This window comes from Hippocampus zosterae, chromosome 10, assembly GCF_025434085.1.
Source record: "Hippocampus zosterae strain Florida chromosome 10, ASM2543408v3, whole genome shotgun sequence".
NCBI classification, from domain to species: domain Eukaryota; kingdom Metazoa; phylum Chordata; class Actinopteri; order Syngnathiformes; family Syngnathidae; genus Hippocampus; species Hippocampus zosterae.
In genome coordinates, this window is record NC_067460.1 from 10,104,246 (window position 1) to 10,127,151 (window position 22,906).

The 22,906-nt window shown below is 43.2% G+C and overlaps 1 protein-coding gene and 1 long non-coding RNA gene across 4 annotated transcripts in view; one reads left to right on the forward strand and one right to left on the reverse strand.

The window, feature by feature from the left end:
- The window catches only part of nova2 (NOVA alternative splicing regulator 2), a 55,737-nt gene extending 33,421 nt beyond the window's left edge, over positions 1 to 22,316 (forward strand). For all 3 annotated transcript variants that reach the window (XM_052078039.1, XM_052078040.1, XM_052078041.1), the window contains 2 exons: positions 9,275 to 9,441; positions 16,542 to 22,316. In XM_052078039.1, coding sequence (XP_051933999.1) covers positions 9,275 to 9,441; positions 16,542 to 17,564 — 1,190 coding nt within the window. In that variant the 3' untranslated portion in view covers positions 17,565 to 22,316. The remainder of the gene's footprint in view (positions 1 to 9,274; positions 9,442 to 16,541) is intronic.
- LOC127608751 (uncharacterized) overlaps positions 1 to 22,906 on the reverse strand; it is a 210,188-nt gene that overhangs the window by 60,620 nt on the left and 126,662 nt on the right. The window lies entirely within an intron of this gene.

Below are 22,906 nucleotides of genomic sequence, written 5' to 3' on the forward strand. Positions count from 1 at the left end.
TTTTGCAAGCCGAAAATGGGATTTATTTTCATTGAGGTCGCAGTAAAGTGCTGCTTGTTAATGGTTACGTGTCACAGCAGACACGGTACCTGTAAAGATGACGTTGACGATGTGGTTTAAATCAAAAGGGAGGCTATGTGCATTTGCTGCAACTGAGAGCTGCAAAACACACCAATGAACGAGGATGCGAAAAATAACGGACAGCAGCAAGTATCATAAAGTTCGGAATGTAATCTGCGACTTTTTGAGGGGTTTTCCTGATTCCAGTTGCTCCGCATTCTCGCCTCCTGTTAGCGTTCATTAAACTCAAAAAACAAAATTGTGGTGATGAATTTTTCAGTGAACTCTGTGTTGAAGGGTTAACTGTTCACATTCTGAACTTATTTTGTTGTTGTTTTAATTGATGCTAATTCTTTTTCTTTCCATATTAGTATCCTTGATATGTGTTTAAAAAACCTGAAAAGGTTCTGGTGTTTTTTTTCATTTATTTAGCGTTTATATGTTTTTTTTAACTCCCCAAAAATATTTTCAATAGCAAATTAATATTTTTTTAGTCTTCAAAAAATGTATCAAAATTTCCCTTAATTATTTTTTTTAGGAAATGATTTATTTAGGATTTTCTTCCTGGAAATATAAAGTTTTTCTGAAATGCATTCATTTTTTTCAAAAATATTTGAATATTAAAAATAACCTAAGGATTTCCAAACAGCTTTTCAGTTTTTCCACATTTTGTTATCTTGCAGCCTTATTCAGAAATGGAATATTCTTTTTTTTTCTTTAAAATTCTATAAGCAACACCGTGTAATGACATGAAAGTTATATTCTTTTCATTTTGTATATTTTCTAAACAGTTATTTCTAAACTGAGAGAGGAGAAAAAAAAGACAGGATGCACTGTTTACTCTACGTTGATACGTTAGCATTCTGGATGCGAGCCAACCGTTAGCCGCGCCATGAAGAACACGTCGTAAAATGACGGAAAGCAGCCCGTTGTGGTGTTAACACGCAATGTCACGGTATGTCTTGTTTAGGAGCGAGGCGCTCCAGCGGAGGGCCCGGTTCAAACAAGTGTGAACTTGTTAAAATGTTGCCGAAGTGTTTGCAATGCAGCTGCGCATGTGTGTCGACCAAAGTGTGTATGTGTGCGAGCATGAGTGTTTTGCGGAGACATTTGATCCTGGATATATTTAGTATGGCGTCATTAAGTCATTCAATAAGTTAATTAGACACTTGGTCCGGTTTGTGTGTGGTTGTGTGTGCACATTTTCCATGCCAAAAATGTCAACCATTTCATGCTCGGTCACATCATTGGTGCTACGGGGCCCAAACCCTCGATTCTAGATGCTAATTCACAATTAACATGATGTTGTGGTGTCAGTTGTATTTTGTTCTTTTTGTACTCATTAGAGAAGAGCTTGGTGAGAAAATTTTTGTCACATGAACAAACACACACACACACACACACACACACACACACACACACACACACACACACGCATTTGATTTTTAAAATGAGCAGTCACGGGTTACTCAAGGGTCGAGTAATGATCAATCATGGTTCAGCTTTTTTCTGTTTGGTCATGTGACATTCACAAGCTGAGCCGTGATTGGTGGTTACCTGAGCCCGGAGCAACTGTGATGTCATTTTCAGTCAAAAGCAAGTGGCAAAATGGCCGCCCCCTGACATAGATACGAACGAGCGGATTGTGCTGCTTCATTCATATTCCCCAAATGCAATATTAATCAGAATGCTGTGTTTGGACCCGTGGAGTAGCATTGAACATATTATTTTGCAGAGCATTTTTTAGTTGACTTCTCCGTTAAGTTGTTGCCATGCATTGCAATTAATAGCTATGACGTTGAAGAAAAGAATTCCATCTGTTGCTCAAGCTAACACTTCATTCATAAATATTACTAAATATATTGCTGTATTACATATTACATTTTTGGTATACAGTCAAACCTCGGTTTTTGAACGTCTCTGTTCTCGACCAAATCGGTTTTCGACCAAAAATTTCAAATTTTTTATGCATCGGATTACGACCGAAAATCTGTTCTCGACCAAACTGAGCGTACTTGAATGCGCCACTTGACTCCTCTCGCCTTCCTTAAACGAGGAAGTGACTCTTCCTCGTGTAGCGTTCTATTGTGAGCAGACGTGTTCAATAAAGATTTTTTTTAAGAGCATGGTTTCGGTTTTCGAACAAATTGGTTTTCAAACAGCCTTCTGGAACGGATTATGGTCGAAAACCGAGGTATGACTGTATTACTATGGTGAAAATACGATGTGCTCAAGAGAAAATGAGGGCAGAAGCCGAATCATAAAAAATGAGTTTCGAAAAGTTTACTTGGGTCTCTGATTTAGAAGAGAAATTGTAATAAATATTGTTGGCCATTATAATTATCCTCACGAGGGTCAAAGTTACACAACTCATATACAGTACGTATGATGAAAAGTGCAAATAAATGCATGGAAATTGAAGATCATGCCATTCTGAAAAATGTCTTTGTTTGTTACTTTGGGTTTTGTTTCGCTTGACCCGCTGGGCTTGAGTCGGAACGTTCATGTTGCCGTGTTGGACTGTGCATGTGTGTCTGTGTGTGTGTGCATGTGTGTACTTGTGCGTGTGTGCGTGGTGGACAGTGTCAGCTGTTTTAAGACCACTATCTTGCCCTTACAGACTGCAATCCCAACCACCCACCCCCCAAAATCTATCTCTGCACACCCCTTCGTGTGACCACAACTGCCCCCTTTCTATCATGTCAGCTGTGCGCGCGCACACACACACACACACACGCATACATACACACAGCCAAAGATAGACACACATGCACGCATTACACAGGAGGTTAGAGAGGAATGTTTAAGTAACTGAGGCCTTGGGACGTAAAGAAGCGTAGACACTGGAAAAGACGTGTGCATGTGTCTGTGTGTGGATCGGCCTGGAGAAAGACAGGTGCAAGTCCATTAATGCAGTTGTGCGACACTAGACACCAACGTGGGAGATAACGCTCAACAAGCTGTAGACAGTCACTGTTATTAGGGAGCGTGTGTGTGTGTGTGTGTGGGCGTGATAACACAGACACACAGATACACACACGGGGAAGGCTAGCATGCTAAAGGTGACCCGGCGTGCTGCTCAGCAAGACACCGTGAGCGACAACAAGCAAAGGTTACACGTGGAAGAGAAGGGGGAGGGGGGGTTGGGGGGGTGTTAGGGGAAGAGGAAACGCATCTGCAATTGAGACGCATTCCTGCTGACAAGTTTGGAGCGTCTCCTCCAACATCAAGTCAGGCGCGACGCACATGTAAATCACTCGGGTGGGAAGACGTGAACTTTTCACTTCTTTTGAGCCCTGGGCGATAGAGTCATTAAAAAAAGTTTTTCAGCTCCTTAAGCTCACTGAAAAATTGCATATGCTCTTTGTTTTTCCCACTTCAAATATCTGCTTGATTTTTCCTGACACCAAACAAGCTTTGTACTTTCTCAAATACATTGGTACCTTGTTATCCAGGGGCGTGGCCCAGTGACTCATCTCAGGAACTTCTTGGCCAATTATTCTGCGCATGAGCACGTGGACATAAATTGTGGCCGACAGCAACTACTTGTGAGTGTTTTCATTTTCTATTTGTGAGTTAGTCCCGTTCAATCAGCAGCTGAAATTTCATCAGCGGCTATGGCTCTCCTTACTTACTAGCGAGGGTATCACAGTTTTTATTTAATTTTGCTCCGCTTTTTTCCCCCCCTTTAATTTATGGTACCATTGTGTGGTGTGTGTGTGTGCGTGTGCGTTTGTGTGTGTTTGTGTGTGTGTGTGCGAGTAAAATCACAACAGCACCGAACTCGTTTGGTTTGAGTAGGAATTCACACCAGGTCCAGTTACTGAGCCTGTGTGTGCGCGTGTGTGACAGATGAGGCCGCATGTAATTTGGGGTGTGTATATATAGTGTGTGTGCTCAGATAAGCAGCACTCTGTGTGCACGTGTTTGTTTTCAAAGAGCATCGATCCATATTTTTCCCACAGAAAATGCAAGGTTTGAATGGTGATCATTCTGAAACCTGTAATAAGCTATTAAACAAAACATTCTCACAAATATGCAAATTTTAATCTTTTTTGAAAAAATTCTCTTAAAGAATCCTTGATATATATATATATATATATAGGGCGGCCCGGTAGTCCAGTGGTTAGCACGTCGGCTTCACAGTGCAGAAGTACCGGGTTCGATTCCAGCTCCGGCCTCCCTGTGTGGAGTTTGCATGTTCTCCTCCTGCGTGGGTTTTCTCCGGGTGTTCCGGTTTCCTCCCACATTCCAAAAACATGCGTGGCAGGCTGATTGAACACTGTAAATTGTCCCTAGGTGTGAGTGTGAGCGTGGATGGTTGTTCGTCTATGTGTGCCCTGCGATTGGCTGGCAACCGATTCAGGGTGTCCCCCGCCTACTGCCCGGAGACGGCTGGGATGGGCTCCAGCACCCCCCGCGACCCTAGTGAGGATCAAGCGGTACGGAAGATGAATGAATGAATGAATATATATATATATATATATATATATATATATATATATATATATATATATATAGCGGTACCTCTACTTACGAACGTCTCTTCATACGAAATTTTCAAATTACAAAACGCCTCAACAAGAAAATATTGCCTCTAGTTCAATGGTTCTTAACCTTGTTCGAGGTTCCGAACCCAACCAGTTCATATGCACATTCACCGAACCCTTCATTAGTGAAAAACAAAAATACAACTTTTTACAAATTCAATACATAAAAAAAAACCGCACTTATTAAAAACAGAAAAAAATAACTTTTTTTTTAAGACGTACTATCACAACGGTCACACGTTGACTACCTAGCGAACTAAATTTCCCCCAGTGATGGCCGAGCGGGCGTGTCATAACTAATTGACGTGTAGAGTGGGGTGTGTCTTAACCTCCATGGCAGAGGCTCCGTCGAACACCTGAAAGCGATTCACTGAACTACTAGGATTCGATCGAACCCAGGTTAAGAACCACTGCTCTCGTTCAAGAAATTTTCATGAAAATACATTTTCTTAAAATAAATATTTTCTCCCCGATATATTTAGCTTTTCTGTCGTTTCTCGGAAATAAATACATTTTTCCTCAAAAAAACATTTCCGTTCTTTTCTCACAACCTGCTGCCAGCACAGTCACATGTCAGTCAAATTTCTGCACACAAGTTGCCCCCCCAAAAACAAACAAAAAAAAATTTTACATTATCTTGAGGTCGCCTGTAAGGCGGGGCAGCGCTCTACTTGTACGTCCCGGAACAAAAAGGTTCCTATCAGATAAATGTTCTTGATGTCACTTCTATGAACTAATAGGCCTTGGAGGAGGTCTCTGCTCTGCTTGCCCTGACATTCTCGGCGTACGCACTAAAACCATTCAGTCGACTTTATTGTTCTGAAGAAATACGTCATTCACATGTCCCTTTCTAAAGAGTCTTGTGGTCATTTAGCGGAGGCAGGGGGCTCATAGGTGACTGAGGAGGGACTGGTGTGGGGGTTCCTTATTTGGGGGAGTGGGCTTGTCGAGGCAGCAGCTGCAGCAAATGAAGAAAAGGTGACATCAGTGGGGAAAAATTCTCTCCTTTTCTTCCAACTTCTTTTGTTTGTCTTAATTCTTTATATTCAAGCTGCTGACACGTGGAGGAAAGCTGTTTGGAGGGAAGAGGGGGTGGGTGTCTCGTTGAAGTAAGGGTCCCCACACTGTAGAAAGTCTGTGGAAAGCCTTTTTTTATACAAAAGTTGATCTCTCATGCACACGCACATATGCAGCAACATGTGGAAGCTGTCAGGTGCACACGCCAAAAGAACTTCACTTCCTCTCTTCTTGTAGAGAGCGCTAAAATGACCCCAGCCTTCACGTTGTCTATGCCCTTTTCCTAATTGGCCCTCATTTGAACGCCCCGAGCCCCCGCCCCAAGTGTGTGTATGTGTGTGTGTCTGTGTGTTCCAAGAGAACCATCACATTTTCATCCACAAAAGACTTGAGCAAGAACACAGCCAACTTTCCTTCCTGCTCATGATTACATCAGCACATGATCTCACACACACACACACACACACACATACACACACATGCATGCTTATGACATCATCACCAGCTGCATAAAATTGTGTGCCTGAGTGTAATTTGTACATTTACAAAGTTTGAGCATGGGAGTTTGTTGCCAAGGTTACAGCAGATGGCCTCCATCCAATCAGGTTTCATGTGTCATGTGATGTCATCAGCTGCCCTTTCAGGATCTTAAATGTTATTGTTGACATGGGCAAGTGTCATTTTTTTTCTGCAAACAAGGCAATGTCGACAATTCAATATATTGGCACTTTAGTGCTGACCACTTATCCAGTAACCCGCTTGAAATTTGTTAGCAATCAGAACATTGCAAATTTGGACTGTGGGAGGAAACCGGAGCACCCGGAGAATAGCCACCTAGGCACGGGGAGAACATGCAAACTCCAAAATCAGAAGTTTTTCTTGGGGGGGAAAAAGTGACACAAACAAAATATCATTGAAAGTAAAAGTTCAAAAGTGTGGGAATGAGTGGGTTAATACAATGGGCCCAAACATGCAACATGCATGTTCTAATCAACACGCATGTAAGCACGGAGCACTGAAGATCATGTTGACACGCATTCTGAAACTTCGGGAGCCTTTCGCAAGGAAGGAAGGAGGAGCAGGCATTTTGTGGCAGGCGTCGCTAACAGGCAGTTAATCCATCAGATGGCGATCAAAGGTAACCGACTAACACCACCTAATCCTCCACCTTGAAGAGATCTCTTTAATGAGCTTAAAGTAATGAATGCCTCTCTTACGCTCCATCTTCTCTTCCTCCCAAGGATCGGACGTGACTCTTGTGGATGTCGTTAAGAACATCCATTGGAGATTTTTCATTTTCATGAGCTGCATTTCATTCCCATGGATCCATTTTGCTTCACTGCAAAACTGTTTATGATGTTGGTGCTCATAAACACAAATACTGAATAATGAATTATCAATGATGGCGAAAGCTAATGCTACTAAAAACACTCGATTCTTAAACGGAACTTCTGCTGGATGATTGCTAGCATTGGCATGGCTGTGCCGGCTAGCCTCAGAGTTAGCGCCACTCTCTGGCCTCCTGTTACTTGGGATTTGAAAAAAAAAGAAAAAGAACAAGAAAAAACATGAATTGGTGTATTATTTGGGAGGCCTTGCAATCACATGGCTGTTTCTGCTCGTGGTTCGCTACACTTCATACAAGGGGAACCTCAAAAGTCAAAGATTACAATAGTCCAACCAAAATGTTTAATTGGTACCTGGGATGTGTACCATTTAATTTGAAGGTCATATCGCCTAATCCTTGTGTGAGTAGTTTTGCTTCGTGATACTGTCGTTTATTTTTGCTGTTTCTTTTCTTTTCACCATAGTCCAATTCAAATATTGCCTATAAAGGTGATAAACAAAGGTCACTTGACATTGTTTCCAACGAGGAGATTTGTTTAGTTTTGAAATAAGTGAGAATGACTCAACTCAAAGTCGAGCAGTATCACGCCAAACGGATCGTGTTCCGCTGTCATTAGGGTGCTAGGTTATTAGCGCGCCATACAATCAGCGTTGAAGCTCTCGGGTCAACGGGGAGGCGAAGAGAAGGAGGAAGGAGTGAGTCATCCGAGCAGGCGTATAATAAAAAGCAGCCTGCACGACAACGACAGCGATGATGATGATGAGTGTTCCGCATGGCCGACGTGCACAGGAAGTGACCGACAGTCAGAGTTGTAAAATGAGAACACTCGCAAGGAGTAGGAAGCACCCGCTAACACAGTACGATAAATTTGACATGTCAATAAATTGAGAATGAATTGAACTCATAAATCAAGACAACACCGCATCTTCGACTTTTGATGTTTTGAGCGCGTGGCCGTCGGCAACCACATTGCCCTTAGCGCCCTCTAGTGATCCATGGAATCACTAAACATGATTTAAATTTAATCAGGTTGATCATTCATTCTTGATTAATTTAGTGATTTGAATGACTTTATTTGATTAGTGCCTGGTCCCTGAGGGGGGAATGTTTGGCATGAAGATGCGGCGGCACAGCTGTGCCGAAGGCTGGTGTAGAGCTCCCCCAACAGTGTCCTATTCTCACACGTGCTTGTACACACACACACACACACACACACGCACACACACTGATGCCAAGACAATGGCCTGCTAATCCTTGCTCCTGATTGGTCGAGAGCAGATTACCCAGAGGGCACCAGCTGTCGGGGAGAGCGAGGCCCAGTTTCCTTCTCTGTCACACACGCACACAAACACACACACACACCCACGCACACACACACACACACACACACAGAGCCATGTCACTGCTTAAATGCTCACGGTGACACGTATGTTGACATTTAGTCGAGAGAAAAAGAAGGCAGGTAAATGAAAACGCTGCAGAATTCAAAATAATGCGGCTGTTCCGTCTTTTATTTTTAGGCTGGCCTTTTTCCTTCCATCCAACCTTCCATCATCCATCCATCCATCCTCACCACATATGAGCTACGGCACCTTTTCATCACGCTAACAAGTCGACAGTTCAAAGTAACGACAGTGAACGCAGTCACACGTTTACAGGACAAGTTGATCTTTGAAGGACTCCTGGAAAATTATATTAATTAATAGCTGCTTCAAACCAAAAATGGCAGACTTCCTGTGCCTTTTTGAGCATAGCTTCCTGAGACTTTTTATGGTATATCTATTCATGATAGGTGTGCCTACGGAATATCATATTGTTTTTTGTGGGTTTATTGATGTTGGACATGGCGGCCAAATGTCATGTTTTTTAGTCACACTGGCTTTGTGGACTAAATTCTCAAGGCGTTTGGTTCAAGTTCATATTTTGTTGAGAGTCATTAAATCTTGCTTGAATGTTTCCGTTAACACGCAATGTCGACAATTCAATATATTGGCACTTTAGTGCTGACCACTTATCCAGTAACCTGCTTGAAATTTGTTAGCAATCAGAACAATTCTTGGACATGTTTGTCTTTGAAGGACCTCCGGAAATGGTCAAAATGGCCCTAAAATGCTGCTTGGAGCCAAAATGTCCAGACTTCCAGTGTCTTAAAAAAAATTCTATGTAATCATGATATACTTGTGTACTACACTGGAGGTTGTTTCCTTTGTATAGTTAAATGGTTTAATTGTTAAAAAGCCTAGACGCAATTACATACAATTTGATACTGATTATGTATTTGTTGTCTTTGTGTGTGCAGGCACCACGGAGCGGGTATGTCTGGTTCAGGGGACGGTGGAGGCCCTCAACGGCGTCCACGACTTCATCGCAGAGAAAGTACGAGAGATGCCACAGAGCAGTCAGAAGTCCGAACCAGTCAGCATCTTACAGCCGCAGACCACTGTCAACCCTGACCGCATCAAGCAGGTCTGTACTAGACCATTCTATTGGTGTTCTAGACTATGCTGCGCTGCCATCTAAAGTCGTCTTGTATCCTAGTTATCTTCTAGTCGTCAACTGCATTCTATTCCATTCTAGACTATTCTATTATGTTCCGTTACATACTGCTCTAATTAAATGTTATTCTCTATTCTACCCTAGTGCATTGTTTTCTAACTGTACTAGTCTATTTAGGTTTAGCCTTCACTGGCTCCCTATTCATTTTAGAATTATTTTTAAGATCCTCCTCTTTGTTTTCAAATCTCTGAATAATCTCGCGCCACCTTACCTCTCTGAGCTCATACGCCCCTACACCCCTGCCCGGCGCCTCAGGTCTGTGGACCAGTCTTTGCTAGACGTACCAAGAACTAAACTGAGGCTCAGAGGGGATCGAGCCTTTTCTGTTGCTGGTCCCTCTCTCTGGAATGACCTCCCACTGAACATTCGGCAAGCCTCCTCGCTGCCCATCTTTAAAGCCCTCCTCAAAACTCACTTGTATTCTTTGGCGTTTGACTCAGCATGACTTAGATTTGCTATTGGTTTTACTGCTTGGTGCTTTCTACCGCCTTATTACTTATTACTTATTACTGATTCGTCTTACTGTTTATTGTATATGTTAAATCGCTCCATGTACAGCACTTTGTATGCAGCGATGGCTGTTTGAAAGTGCTCTATAAATACTGTTGACTTGACTTGACTTGACTTAAGTGTGAACGCCTTTTTCTCACCATTAGAAAGGAGTCAAAAAGATGATACCTAAACTCTGGCGGGAAAACAGCGACAGGAAACAGGAAGATATGGCGAAGGGAGGAGATTGATGGCAGGGAGAGTTGGCGTTATGTGGGAAAATGACACACAGCCACACACGCATGCACAAAGATAGATGACCTCTGCTCAAGTTAACAATTAGCCTCATTGATCGCTAACTTGCCCATTAGCTCCCTCTCACTGTCTTCATGATTGCAGCTTATCGACGAGTCGGTTCTGGCAGCGATGGTGTCTATTGATGTATCGGGTCTGCGCGCGCGCGCACACATTCACACGAACACCATGTGTATAATTAAAAAGCCAGTTCAGCAGTTAGTGGCTAATGACGCTAACACAATTAGAACAAATCTAGCTACTTTTTGTGATGTTAACGGAGTCTTAGATTCCCTCCAGGGATCTTCACACCGAAGCCACCACTTGCGAATTCAAACATATGTCCTGTAAGGTGAGCGGCTAGAGGGATTTCATTGTATTTTCCTTGGTGGAGATTGTACTTAATTGCCAAACAGCCCAATTACACTTAGTTGATTTGTGTAGCGGATCCTGTGCAAACATCGTCAAACAGAAATATGAAACTCGATGCTAACAGCTAATGAGTTTGTCGACGGTTTGAGCACGTAACAAATAAAATATGCAACCTGGTAATAGCTAGGGCTGTAGCTAACACATATTTTGGTATTCGGATATCCTACAAAAACATAGTTTGAATAATCTGGCATTCAGATTAAAAAAAGGAATCCAACGGCTCTCGCCAGCCTTGATGGAGCACATGCGTGCTGCTAGCGTTTGCTCACATTGGAGCCGCTGCTAAACACAAGCAACAGACGCCATACAATACAGAGCCAGCGTAATATTTTTTTGCGCCATTAATTAACGGATGTTATTTCAGGACGGCGACGTGCTGAAATCGCTAGCAATATTTTGTGAAGCAAACGGCTCCAAACGTCTAGAAGACAAGTCCAGTCAGCATTAGCCACGACCCGCTGCAGCTTCAAAATAAAACAGACCTAGGCATTGACATTCATATATTATTTGGTAAAGTATGGTTTATTTTGAAGATATACCCTTCTTTCCATGATGGAGGCGTGTTACTGTCTTTTATTGCACAAACAATTGTTGTGGTGGTTAGCTTGACTTCTTCTTGGCAGGGTACACGTAAATATACAGGTACTCAAAACACAGTTGTTGATGGCTTGAACATGACCACTCCCAGAAACAACATGTTATATGCTAACAGGTAACCACAAATGCATCACAAAACATAAGCATAGTGCGTTGACAATTTACGCCCGCACAGTCGGGGTTAAGTCAAACAATTTGTGCACCTCGTAAATCATCTCACTTAATACCAGCTGCTGGTCATGGTGGCAGCTGTTGGCTAACAAGAGCAGTCGCCTCCTATCAATCATCCCCAAAAAACTAGCCCCTTATCGCTTTTGTCTCGTCGCCATCGGCATGCACAAAAAGAAACTTTAGCCACCACTTGAAATAGACTCAACACACATTATTTGTATATGTTTTGTGTGTGTGTGCGTGCGTGCGTGCGTGTGTGTGCGTGTGTGTGTGTGTGTGCGTGTTGATGCCTGCGTGTGTATAAATAGTCCCCAAAGTGACAGGAGGCATCTCCCTCCATTACAAACTAAAGATAACTAAAGCTCACCAGCTGAGCTTTTAGCTTGGTCAAGAATTAAATGTACTACGCTAACATTAAAATGTCTACTTTATTTTAACCATTCAGTGAAGAAATGGTACCAAGTGTGACAGGTCGCTTCACTCTCCATTAAAAGCTCATTAACTTGGTTAAGTACCTAGCTATTACTTCGCGAAAGTACAAATTGCCTTACAACATTAAAATTTAAATGTTTTTCAACAACATTAAAATGGAGTTGTTGATCATACACATTTTGGCTCTAGTACTGCGACAGGTTTCTCCCTCCACAATAAGCTAAAAGCTAGCTAGCTATCATATCTAATTAGCATAGCTATTAGCTCGCGACGGTAAAAAAAATGCCTTTCAGAAATATTTAAATGGTCTAGTTTATTACACACATTCTGGCAGAACAGCACCAAAGTCAAATGAGGTTTCTCCCTCCATCACAATTTTGAAAAAAAAAAAAGCTGACTAGTGTAGCTAACAGGCATAGCTATTAGCTCACCAAAATCGAGAAAGTGTAATGGTCTATTTTACTTTCCACATTTTGTATAACTTGTCCTGAGTGACATAAGACGTCTCCGTCTATCACAAGCGAAAGATAGCTACCAAGTTGTTGTCTGAGAAACACTCGTGCGGGCGAGATTATGTAAATAATCATTTTTTGTAAAGTCAGATTGATTTAGTTGTTTAATTTCACGCTTGATGGGTGGGGATGCAATCAACAGCTATTTGGATATTCACATTAACATTAATAAATTTTCCATGTTTCCTGAAGTACTCGTAGACTTAAACGAAAAGTTAAATGTTTAAAAAAATGGTGAGCAACTAGCGTCTGCCGCTTTTGATTTTCACGTGACTATTTTTGGCTGAGAAGACTTCGACGCACAAGCACATGCACACACAAACTCGACCGCAGTCTGGTCATTTCCTGAGTCTACTTCCTGTCACCTTTGACCTCAGCATTGGACACATGTTTCCTACTTCCTGTTATTGCCTCTCCCGGCAGGAAGTCCACAAAATGTCACCCTCCCGTAAAAAATGCAGAGTACTTGTGCTATAGTTGGAGACATCCAGCATATATAAACATCGTATCATATGTTTGTAAATTTGAACTATTATTTTGATCATTTACATCATCAAGAGTACTGTAATATTTGTTGCCTTCATTTAGATATGTTTATCCCGAAAATTGGTTCGTTAAAATGTATTCATTTTTAAATCACTTCACATAATTGTGACATGATAGTAATGGTATTAAGCAGATACTCCCTTAAGGCCCAGCAAGCGAATGCACCGCTCAACTATATTCAAACAAGATCAAACAAGATATTGTAAAAATGTGAGGAAAAGGAGGAGCTCAAAAGGAGGAGCTCATTAGTGCAGAACTGAATGTGACTAAAAGTCGATGGATGCGATCGTTCGCAACGGATCAGACGGCATGTGTTTACTCCCACTTCTTCTTCTCTGTGTGCGTGTGTGGGAGGAAAAAGTCTTATGGATACAATCTTTGACTCGCTCCATCCGTGCCCAGTTTTCAAAAAACAAAAGTGCAAAAGACAATACACTTCTAGTAAATGAATATCTGCGCATATCTCTGTTAAAGAAATAAAAATTTGGTTTGAAACAAAATTTGCCCAAATTTTCTTTTTTCACAAAAATATAGATCAATTGAACAAGTTATTTAAAATAGTGTAATTGTAATATCCAACTTTTTTTGGGAGGGTGGGGAAAAATTCACATGTATTAAATGAAAGGAAAAAAATGTGCATTTGACTAATGAAAAAAATAAATGACTAATGCGACGTGCACACCAAATCTGTTGTGAGCATTTCTGGCTGTGCGATTCATTTAAAGTCAATGCACTTCGCGCCGTGTGGCGCGGATGCATGCAGGGTGTGGCAGATGATGCGTTTGGAGCAGCAGGAAGCGTGCGCGTGCGTCGAAAATCCCCTCATTTCGTCTATTCGCCAAAGTTAAATGAATTATACTGCGCTTTGCCTTGCGGCTGGCATCGGAATGTACTATGTCACACACAGTGTCCCGTACAATAGGAGGGATTTGTGACCACAGTTGCACAACCATCCGCGCTCACACTCACACCTAGGGACAATTTAAAGTCTTCCATTAGCCTGCCATGCATGTTTTTGGAATGTGGATGGAAAGCGGAGCACCCAGAGAAAACCCACACACAACATGCAAACTACACACAGGAAGGCCGCAGCCGGAATCGAATGCCGCACCTCTGCACTGTGGGGCCGACGTGCTAACCAGTCGACCACTGTGCGGCTGATCTATTCCAATAAAACAAATAAAGTGTGCACATTTTTGAATAAAGATATGATGTGGGGGGAAAAATCACAAAGGAAATGAAAAGGTATTGACCAAATATTTTAACCCCCAGAGAAATAGGACCGTCTAAAAATTCTTTTAAAAAATCAGTTTGAAAGTATAGAAAAGTTATCCGCATGAAGCATTTACGTTTTTGGTTTTTGTTTAATCTTTCAACTTAGCTCAACTGCACTTCCACTAAAAGCACTGTGCTATGTTTGTGCTGGCTGCCTTTCACAAGACTCTCATCTCAATACGGTACTGGAGCTGTTTCCATGGTAACAGTGACCTCCTGAGACTTTTTTTTATTTTTTTGCTGTGAAGCAGCTTTTTACAATGCTCCCTCCCTCTTTCCCTCAACTCAACATCGTCCTCTGCTCTCTATCGTCAGTGTTTTGTTTTTCACCTTGTTGCCGTGGCAACGCTGCACCGTCCTCCACATCTCTTCTGTGCACTCTTCTAGGTGTTGCACTCTCTCTCTCTCTCTCTCTCTCTCTCTCTCTCTCTCTCTCGTTGCGTTCAAAATGTCTCTTCACGTTTGGCAGGAGCAAATGCCTTGTTCAAGGCCGTCAGACGCGGCAGCAATGCACACTTGTTTTAAAAAGAAAGCACAGTCATATGTACTTAATTTAGAAAAGTGTTCATATTCTCTTTTTTTGGGGGGGGTGGGAAATGTTTTTTAAAGAATGTGTCCAGGCTGATTTTTATAAAGAAAAGAAAATGTGCCCAGATAGATTTTTTAACATGTTTAAATGTATTTCAAGATGAATTAAAATGTAATCAAATTCGTTTTAAAGTAGTATTTTTTAAAAACCATGTTCAAATGCATTTGAAAAAAACCCCACGATAATTGTATTTTTTGACTGTGCTCAAACTCATTTGAAAAAAGACACTCATATGAGAATTTATTGTAAGAGGAATGTGTAGCATTTACTTTATAAAGTAGAAATAATATTAACGGGCTGAGGCAATGTGGCATGATTCCATCTTATGACTGGCCAAGAAGTTTCCCTTAGATCAGGAGTCACCAGCATGGGTGTTGCTCGCCTGCACCAGGTAGCCCAGGGAGCACACTTGTAGCCCATGGGCCCATACCAAAGTTAGCTCGTGAGTAATTGGACATTGTGATTTTCTAGGAATGTTGTAGAATTGATTTGAAAACGTTAATATTGGCCGAGACTGGCAAACACAGGCCTCATATTGATGTTCATCGGATTCTTCACATAAATTCAGCAACTCTTAGGAACGGTCTGTCTAACTGGTAGCCCTTTGCGTTAATCGGTACTTAAGAAGTAGCTCTCACTTTCAAAAATGTCATTGCTTAATGGCACCGTTTTTCATTTCTGTCATTTCAAAAATTAGGGATGGGCGATATCTCTTGATTGAATCGAAATATAAACATTCAAGATATTAAAATCAGTCATGTGACCTTGCCACGCTTTTGTTGCGTGTACATCTCAGTTCAAACAACCGCATTTCTCCTTCCACGTTTGGCATTGATCAAAAATCATATTTCGGAGGGCAAGGGCAGGAGGGACACACGGGGATAGTTCATGTCGTTGGGAATCCATACATCACATCGTCACGTAATGCATCAACGCATATCATACCACCATCGTAATGTGCAGGGTGAGTGAGTTTTGATTTTTTTCCCCAAGCCACACAACACATCCATCCACTTTCTAAGCCGCTTATCCTGACAACAGTTATGCATGGACGCATTGGTACGTAACACACATGCTGATGCCTTTAACACACGCACACAACCACAACAAACGCTTCTCTTGTCGCATAAAATTGTAATTTCATCATGAAAGCACAGTTGGAGTATGTGAACTATTTTTAAATAATGGCTGACTTTGTTCATTTTGGTTCTTGTAAGTAACTACAGTACTACTACAAAAAAAGGGAAAGAAAGTACATTTTCCACACTCTCTTGGATTGATATTTTGTTTTTTCCTTGAAAAATAATGCTTATTGTCGCACATTATCCTGTCATTGGCGATATTAAAATTGAGCCATATCGCATGATCAAAAATTTTGATCATGCAGGTGCCATTTGCACCTGCCATTCGGGTGCAGTATTTAAACATGTACAATCAGCCACAGTGATATTTCATGCTGAATGAATTGATTTGATACACTGGTCCCAGAACGCACGCCAATGAACTGCGCTGTGTTTGGCAGACACACTCCTCGGTGCACCCGGTTGGTAGATCATTTGTTTGCGTGAGCAACCAAGTCATTTTTTTTGCACGCGCAGTCATTTGAGCAAAACTGGCAGCGTGTGCCGTTCAATGTAAAGTGTGTAATGTTTGGTTGTCGTCCTGTTCGCCAGGCCAAGCTGATTGTGCCCAACAGCACGGCGGGCCTGATCATCGGCAAGGGCGGCGCCACCGTCAAAGCCGTGATGGAGCAGTCGGGCGCTTGGGTGCAGCTGTCGCAGAAGCCCGAAGGAATCAACCTTCAGGAGCGCGTGGTCACCATCAGCGGAGAGCCCGAACAAAACCGCAAGGCGGTCGAGATCATCGTGCAGAAGATCCAAGAGGACCCGCAGAGCTCATCCTGCCTCAACATCTCCTATTCCAACATCACCGGGCCAGTGGCCAACTCTAACCCCACGGGCTCGCCATACGCCAACTCGGCCGAGGTCATGCCGGCTGCAGCGGCGGCGGCGGCGGCTACCGCCTCCTCGCTCCTCGGCCAAGCGGGGCTGGCGGGGGTGGGCGCCTTCCCCACGACCATGTCCAGTCTGTCGGGCAACGACCTGCTCACCATCACGTCCGCCCTCAACACGCTGGCCAGCTACGGTTACAATACCAACTCTCTGGGGTTGGGGCTCAACCCGGCCGCCGCCTCGGGGGTCCTCGCCGCCGTCGCCGCCAACGCCAACCCCGCGGCCGCGGCCGCCGCCAACTTGCTGGCGTCCTACGCCAGCGACGCGTCCACCAGCGCTGCCCACCAGGCGGCGGGGCTGGGCGGCTTCTCCTTGGGCTCGCTGGCAACTGCCACCGGGGCCACCAACGGGTACCTGAGCGCCGCCTCACCCCTGATGGCGTCCTCGCTGCTGGCCACCGAGAAGCTGGCGGAAGGCGCCAAGGAGGTCGTGGAGATCGCCGTGCCAGAGAACCTGGTGGGCGCCATCTTGGGCAAGGGCGGCAAGACGCTAGTGGAGTACCAGGAGCTGACCGGCGCTCGCATCCAGATCTCCAAGAAGGGCGAGTTCATCCCGGGAACCCGGAACAGGAAGGTCACCATCACGGGATCACAGGCGGCCACCCAGGCAGCGCAGTACCTGATCAGCCAGAGGATCACCTATGAGCAGGGGGTGCGTGCCACCAACCCGCAGAAGGTGGGCTAACCCGCCACGCTCCCACGATCCCACGAAGAATCGTGAGAGGGAAGAGGAGAGGAGAGTGCCCCCCCACCCCACCCCCTCCCAAAACCCCGACCCCTCTGCATTGTCCTCTCAGTATTTGCCCTTTGGAAAAAAAAGTGCTGAGATGACCAAAAAAAAAGTGTAAAATGTAAATATGTTTTATTACTTAACGTCTTTATGGACTTTTTATTCCTTTTTGTTGCGTAAATTAAGATGTTTGTTTCGTTTGTGTACTGTGGACACGCTGAATGACAGGAAGCAGGGGAGGAGAGCCCCCACCCCCCAGCCTCCCCACCCACCTCCTGCAGGGTTTTTGTTGGTTCAATTTTCCCCCGTCCCTTCCCCTTTTCGCCCCCCTCGTGAGGGTTCCATGACTGCAAAGGTGTGTATATGACAGAACAAACGCACCCCCAACCCCAAATCCCTGCCCACACTTTGCCCCAAATTTTCCGTCCCACATTGATGACCTCACGTAGCGAGCGATACTGTGCTGCGCAGCGTGATGACATCATTACTATTTATTCTTACCCAGAGGAGGTGAATGTAAATCTTTTATTTTAATGTTTTTGGACTGAAGATGAATGCTAACGCCACATAGTGTAATATATGTCTTATTTAAGCCTGGGGAGGGCGGGCGCCACTTATGTTAGGGGTCTCCTCGTTCGCGCCCCCATACCCTCCTCCCCACTCTTATCTTGACCCGGCTTATCCTCCCTGGCGCTTGCTAAACCATAAAATGGAGTCCCTGCTGGCTAAAAGCACTTGGGACTAACTACTGAAAAACATGCGGCGAGGGTGGCAGAGGTTACTGGCGTGTTTGTTTTGTGTGTCCTTTTGTGCAGTTTTTTTTTTTTTTTTTTTTTTTACAGTCGGAGTACACTGAATTGTTGTCTTAATGCACTGTGAAGCAAGGGGACGCAACTGGACGACTTTTTTGTATGGCAGGGAACACTAACAATATGAAATATCAATTATTGTATATGAATTTTGCATTGGAAGGAATACTGAGAGCCCGTCATCAATCGGCAGAGGTCCTTGGGAAAGGACGGGATGTCAGGTGGGAGCGCCGGGAGGGGGGGGGGCATACTTTTCCTTCATCAATAGGACATTTCCCTGTGACGTCACACGTACCTCCGGGTGGCAAAAGACGGAGCTAATTGAACAAAACGGTTGGAATGATGATTTTTGTTCCCGAGCTTGAATGTGTGAAATGTCAGTTGGGAGAAAAAAATTGTTAGGTAAATAACTTGGGAAAGAGATGGAACGCTGAAAGAAATGAAGACATATCACATGATCACTGAGGGACGAAGTAAATGAGCATTTACTCATTCACTGCCAGCCCTTTTCCAAGCAGAACCAAACAAAAGAAATTCTCTTCTTTCAGCAACAAACACCTGTTTCGGACCAAACTACGATGCCAACGAGCTTTCTGTGAAAAACAAAACAAAACAAAACATCAAGCAGGACAGTGACTGATTTATTTATTTATTTATTTATTTGTTTTTTTTTTTAAATTACCGACAACTCGTAAACAACAAAATAAGAAACGTGCCCTGAGCGACAGTGGCTCAGCACATCAATGTCAGCCCTTCCGACCATTGTGAAGCAGAATTCGCCAAGTGTTGATTTGAGCGGGGTCGAGACCACCGTGGGACAGGTTAGCTTCATTTTACCGGTGACGTGTTAGTGGCTTTTTTTTTGTGACATGCATTCTTCATTTACTACATAAACAGCATCATCTTCTCACAATTGACACCAATTTATAACCTACTACAACACATAGTCCCATTTAAACCACACATAAAGTATGATTGATCCGCTTGAGGACGTCGTGCCTCAAATTTCCCAATTTCCAACACATTTATCTCCCTCATTCTCAATGTGATGAGCAGATATTTTTCTGAGCTTAAGAGTTGCGTCCATCCAAAATACAAAGCGATGCAACGCATTACAATGTTTTTGTCATGACGGGGATTCGGATAAATGGCACAGACATGCTGTTGTGATGCTAAACTGGCTAGCGCGCATGCTAGTCATCACGTTGTGCTAATTGACTCAAAGACAACACTCACCGCATTTATCCCCGTCATCGAAAACTTCTGAAGGATTATTTTTAGCTTCATGTCGGAAAAGGGGGGCGGCAGTTTGGAGACGACATCTCTTACTAGTTTGTCTCATGGTTTTATTTCATGTCAGAGGTAGCCACTCGCTTCTCTGCCACCCGGAAGGAACCGTTGGCGCCTGTTGTTTACAAACATTCTGAAAAGGTCTTATTGAAGTGAATGTAAAAAGTCAACAGCGGGGGTGCGTTGGATTTATTCATCCTGGTCAGCGTGCCAGAGTGGGGACTCCTCTCCTTCCTCTTCAATAGTTTGTCTTTCGTAGGCGTCGCTGGGCCGGCAAGGCTCTCTGGTAAGGAGGCTTCTTTACTCCATCTTTAACTCCATCCTCACGCACCCGCCACTTCCCCATCCCGACTACGCACCCGCCCCCACACCCCCCTACCACATCGCACCACTGGCGGCGACCATGATGCATGCCTCCTCTTCTCGTCGTCGTCTTTTTCTTCTTCTGCTGCTGCTGCTGAGGATCTTTGAGGAGTCAAGCAGGAAGTCCCAGTTTTCTTCTTGCAGATATTGTCATGGCAACCATCGGTGCGTCAAGTAGTAATATGGTGAACTCCCGCATACTGTATTCACGGTTTAGGCATGGGGTACTGCAGATGTCTTTTTTCCAACCTATTGTTATCATGAGCTGATTTTGCACTCAGGCCAAAGCAATAAAAGTATTACTTTGGCGCCACACGGTGGCATCTTGGTTTGAACCTCAAAGTGAGTTGAGGAGTTTCATTTACACACAAATCGAGCTTTGCTGCCGTCTTGTGGCATCTTGGTGTCAAGGAACTATGTTGAAGTGGATTGGGGAGTTTCATTAACGGACAAATAGTGCATGGCTGCCATCTTGGTGTCAAGAAACTATGTTCAAGTTGAAGGTTCCATTCAGACAAAATGTCTTTTCCAACTTGCGGTATTTTTAGACAATTATAAACCTGTTGGGGAGCACTGAGGGTGTCAATTGTTTGCAGATTTTTGCGGGTTCACTGTATTGAAGACATTTCGGGATGGCAAGATCAACATTTTAACAGGTTAGCATGCAGCTTTGTGGGCTTCCTGCGGGGGCACTGTGTGTTTCAACAGCGGGAATAAAACCCTCGTTCTTGATGTGGTAATGAGCAGCAGAAGCGATACGTATTGTCTCGTCCCAACCGTATACCTGTTCCGATGCTTTTCTTTTTTTTGCGACTGATTGTAGTTTGGCTGTTTCATTGTTTTTGTATCAGTGGGAAATGCTGCTGCTAAGATATGGTAACTGAAAAAGAAACAAACAAAAAAAAACATATCAAGTGTAAGTTTAAAAGAAAAAAAAGTCCTCAAACTTGTAAGTAGTAAAAAGCTGTGCCAAATTTTTTTGATTTGATATTGCAAACATACAGTACTTTTTATACCAGGAAAAATGTGAAAAAGTGCCAAATGAATGAAGCGTATTTGCTTTCTATCAAAAAGCAAGGAAGTGCTTCGTCACTGGTAGTCTGGATGCTCCCGCAATGCAACAGTAGAGGGAACCAATAAACTATAGCGATAGCTTAGCATTACTATGCTGGAATACGGACAGAAAAAATAATGTGACTCCATAGCATTCTTTAAACCTTTTTCTAGTGAAGATGTATTTTGTGGGAATAGATGTTAACCTTTTTGCACGTGTATATTGCATGATGTCAAGTGTGGACAAAAAAAAAAGAAAAAATACAGTTTAGACTGTGTTGTTTATTAACAAAAACATCGAACAAACCCCGACAAATCCCAAAAGTCCCAGATCGCGTCTTTTTTTTCCTATTGCGCTAATCTGGCTAGCATGGATGCTAACGTTCCATTACAATTCGCCCCGTCCGTTTGTCCCTGCACACGCTGCATGCTTTTTTTTAGTTTTTGATTTTTTTTTAACACAAATCAGTATTTCAGGCGCAATGAATTTATTGTTACATTTGCCAAAAACAAATGAAAAGAACAAATGCCAATGATATTACCTCTGAAGCTGGAAAATTAGTGGTTCCACTCCAGCCGTGAATTCTGTGTCGGTAACTTTCACATAGGTTGAAAAGAATTCCACACAAAATGTTTGGTCTCAATCCACAAGACATTTTTATTCAAAAATTTGAACAAAACACATTTGCACTAATTTTTGTGTGGCAAGGGGCCAAGCTGGGGGGGATTTGGGGAGCGTTTGCCGGGGTTGGTGTACTGCATGCTCCATCCACTCACCCATTTTTTTTCCCCACCCAAAACTTTTGTGAGGGCCCAGCAACCATTAACTTGCTACACCTTGTTGCTAGAATGTTAATATGCTAAGTAGATGTTTGCGCCGTTTCCGTAGGGGAAAAAAATACTTTCTACTCTCACCACACATATGGGACCCATGTCTACCACCCACACCCCCACCCCCACTTGCTACCAATCATCCCTCCCAAAACTACCACTTTCAAACACCAGCAAATGTCGACTGCATTTGTCATATCACTGTTTCCTACTTTTACTAGTTTTGTGGGATATTTTTTTTGTGGTTGTTTGTGTTCAACTAACCGATAAAATGCCACTTGTGTGTGTGCATGTGTAGCCTGTTTACTTGCAAATCACACGTAAGCCCCTTTCACACAAATGTTTTTGAAAAAACAAAAGGTGACTATTTCATCAAAAATGTCCTTATCTCAACTTTCCGCTGTCCTCTTAGACACAAGCGGCAGTCCGGAAAAATTTGGGGATCGATTTAACCCCGCATTCCGTGTTGGGACCTTTCACACAGTGCAATGACCTGGGAAATATCTGGGGATGATAGGCAGTATTTAATCGAGAAATTTGTGCATCAGTGACATTACAGTAAAACATTTGTGGCAGGATTCTGCCTCTGATAATATTTAGAAAGATGCTGAATTTACAGCTTGAGTTTATCACCCCCTTTATGTGTTGATGCCTTTCACACATAACAGCAAGCCAAGCAATGCTGGTTCTGACTAACAGTACGAAAAGGGATGCTTATGATTCCGTTTTTGCCATTTGCTGCTGTCCTTCCTATGTTACATCTGCAATTCTGTTCGGAGCAGACAAATTTGTTGATCAACTTCCAACGCGTACAGTTCACACTGTTGAATAAAAACTTGAAATCTTGGACTGGCAGTGTGAAAGGGTCTTCGATGCGGCATTCTGACTTTGATGCCAAGTCCGAAGTCATCAAATTCGCAGCTTGATTTCAACAGCCCCGCTCCATATGAG